General features: G+C 44.9%; 1 protein-coding gene across 1 annotated transcript; it reads right to left on the bottom strand.

Moving 5' to 3' along the window:
- Window positions 1-491: 491 nt before the first annotated feature.
- On the bottom strand, window positions 492-1,798 carry LOC147896249 (expansin-A10-like). Its single transcript, XM_087382332.1, has 3 exons — window positions 1,558-1,798; window positions 1,132-1,453; window positions 492-980 (listed from the first exon to the last, which is right to left on the bottom strand). The coding sequence occupies exons 1-3, from the start codon at window positions 1,709-1,711 to the stop codon at window positions 677-679; spliced, it is 780 nt and encodes a 259-aa protein (XP_087238458.1). The 5' UTR covers window positions 1,712-1,798; the 3' UTR covers window positions 492-676.
- Window positions 1,799-3,257: the final 1,459 nt, after the last annotated feature.

Raw genomic sequence — 3,257 nt, forward strand, 5'->3', positions numbered from 1 at the left:
ACGTGGGAATGCCTTCTTAGTGGAGGCGCACCTGATGCACGTGTTTTTCAAGAGTGCAAGCATAGCTGGAGGATAGACGAATGTCCTATCACGTTACGTCAAATTTTCGTTTCATTTCTTAGAGGTGTATTTAGTGATACTCGATCTACTCAATTTGTTTTTATAAATCGCACATTTTCTTATGTCAGCTTAACATATGGCATTAATTTACAAACATCTCGACCGCTCAACTGACAAAACAGTTATATCTTCATACACTCTCCGTCTTACCGAGACTACGAAGGTGTATTTACGCGGTCATACAGAGTGTGACGGTTAGTCAGTTAAACAGCAAAATTTATATAAAGATGAAGCGGAAGGGTGAAACATCGCCGATGTAGAGACGCAATTCTCACTTACATAGCTAAATTTTTGAAGCTAGGGAATCATTTCAATTGCGATTGCAAGAAGATACAGTCACCGTCTCACTTATCTAGCTAAGTTTTTGAAGCTAGAGAATCATTTCAATTGCGATTGCAAGATACAGTCACCGTTTTCCACGGTATAAATAGTATGAGAGGGCTGCTCGTAACCAGCCGCTTCTGCTAGGACAAGTACACACAGCGGGCAGCTTGTTGGCAGCCTCATCTGTAAGGAATAATTGCAACAATGGTATAGGAATAGGACCGATATGACCTTAGAATTGATCTCCACTGAACGTTTGTCCAAATTGCCAGTCCGCTGGAGCTACATCATAAGAAGTAAGAGTTCTTCCGTCGCTAGTGGTTACCTGAAAAGACAGGCTTTGACCTTGGAGCACAGAATCACTTTGCCAATTCTGCCCCCAGTTTCTACTCATGGGTTGCCAGCCACTTCTAGAGCCCTTGATTGATACAGATTGAATATCTCCAGCACCTCCAACGTTGGTAATGAGCACGAGCATGAAGTAAGCATGTCCATTCATGGTGAAGCGTATTCCTCCAGTTTTCGCACAAGGAACCCTGCGGTATTGAACGGTCCGTCTGGTAAGGAATACGGTCTAGGAGAACGAGCATTTGAAACGTTGTCTTTGTTCTTTTTGCTAAAGAAGAATTTAGAGGAAATTGCTAGGAACATCATGCAAGAGTTTACGATTGGAGCAATGTGGCACACCTTCTGTAGAGAACAGGTACGATACCGCCCTTGTATACTCCAATCTTCTCGAAAGCAGGCTGTGCCATGTCGAAGTGCTCCAAAGGGGGATTACACCAGCCCCCATTGGTGTTGGAGAGGGCGAAGTTGGGGGGGCAGAGGTTGGTCGCGGTGACGACAACGGACTGGCCACCCACGCACCAGCTGGGGTCGGAGGCGACGTCGCACTTGATTTCAAAGCAAGCACCGCAGCTGAGGCCGGAGTTGAAGAGGGCAGTGCTCAGGGCAGCGGTGTTGGTGCCGTAGCCGGAGGAGTAGAGGTCCCCATAGCCACAAGCGCCACCTGCAATGGGGACGTCGGAGACATGAGACAAGGGTCCAACTAGAAGCAGGAAAGCAAAGAGAAAGAATATGGGTCCCGAGGGAAAGTGTGAAATATATATATACCCATGGTGCCGGAAGCATCGCTACCGCCATAGAAAGTGGCATGGGCGTTGGACCAGCCGCTCTGCTGAGAGCCACCACCTCCATAGTAGGAAGCAAAGAGGCAAGGGAGGGAGGAAGAGAGCAAAGAGGCTAGGACGAGGAGAGGGAGAGCCATGGATGGAGCAAGATGCAGGGAACAAGTGAAAGCAAAAAGGCTAACACATGAAAGCTGCAGAGCTTGATGTGAGTTTAATGAGATGAGAGCTTGATGAGAGCTGAGAATTGAAGAGAAGGCAACTAGTATATATAAGGAAGTAGGGGAAGCAAGTCGATCGCCCACGACAAAGGATTGTGGTTGCTAAGTGGATCAACATGATGCCATTGAAAGCTTTCTGTCCCCGCAATCAACGGCGCTCTTTTCGGTTGTGTTTTTGAAACATTATTTTAGGGCAATTTTGTGACCCGTTAGTTCCCATTTCCTTCTCATCGTGGCGGCTACATGGCCCCTACACCACTCACTCCCCCTGCCCTTTGGCCCCATCCTTTCTTGCTTTTTCTTGCATCACCATTGCCGGCCTTTCATGTATCCCTCTTTTTAAGCAGGGCCTACCCCCCCTAGCATATTTTCAAATGTACCCTAGTGTAACTGCGAGTGCTCCCAAAACTATCTGCTTGCACATGGAGCTTCGCGAGAAGGACTAGAGCAAGGAGATGATGAGCCAACCCAATCTCTATAACAACCACATAATCCAATCCAATCATGTAGGTGTCACTAGTAGTTCACTGTAATATATGTAACCCCTGCACGTAGAAGGGTTTGTAAAATATCACATTTCACAAAAAGTTTACGTACCTTTTATTTTTTTCCCACAAAAAGTTTATGTACCTTATATAAATAAGGGGTTGATTTGTTGTTCTAAAGACCATATGTAAGTAGGATTCTTTTAATCACTTCTTGAATGCATGTTATATGGGCCATTTCTATATAAGGATTCCCACCTTGGGAGAACGTTGGTAGCTTCTAATTTCCCTTACCAAACTCCAATGTTTAGGGAATCGTGTGCAAATCCCTTCATGTATTATCACAATAAAATCAAATTCTAAATAAATATCACAAATGTAAACCTCCTCCTTCAATACTATAGCAGTTAGGAGGGGGTGTTGAAATAGCATGTTCACATGTGCCCTTTAAAAGACCCATTTCGTAACCCCCCTCTCCCAACCACAAATGCATTCAATGAGGACAATGTTGTGGATTCAAATAGCTAGGCAACCTATCTCTACCATCCTCCTCATTGCTCACTCTTTTTTAATAGAGTTGGTATAACATAAAGTGGAGGAGGGCAAGGAGGTCCATCTACTATATATGCTTCATACCATCTACATGCATGACTACTAGAAACCCTTTTCAAACATGGTAGACTATTTGGAAAACCCTTAACATACATCATGTAGGAGGCCACTTTGAAACATCCTTAACTCTCCACATGGTAAGCCCCTATCACCTCTCTTACTCTTGGGAAGCTTATGTGGACCTTTGGCCAATCCTTTCATTACTATCTAGTCATTTAAGCTATAGGTGCAAGGGATCCACTCATCCAATGCATTTCTGGTGTTGTGGAAGACACAAGAGGTCACAACATTGCGTGGTCTTGTAGCCTTTCTCCTCACCATACTTGCAGAGGTTGCAACAGCAAGAATGGGACTGCTACACAAGGCAA

The sequence above is a fragment of the Dipteris shenzhenensis genome, chromosome 12 (assembly GCF_047967505.1).
Source record: "Dipteris shenzhenensis isolate YYH24624 ecotype China chromosome 12, Dip_SZ_1.0, whole genome shotgun sequence".
In the NCBI taxonomy this organism is placed as follows: Eukaryota; Viridiplantae; Streptophyta; class Polypodiopsida; order Gleicheniales; family Dipteridaceae; genus Dipteris; species Dipteris shenzhenensis.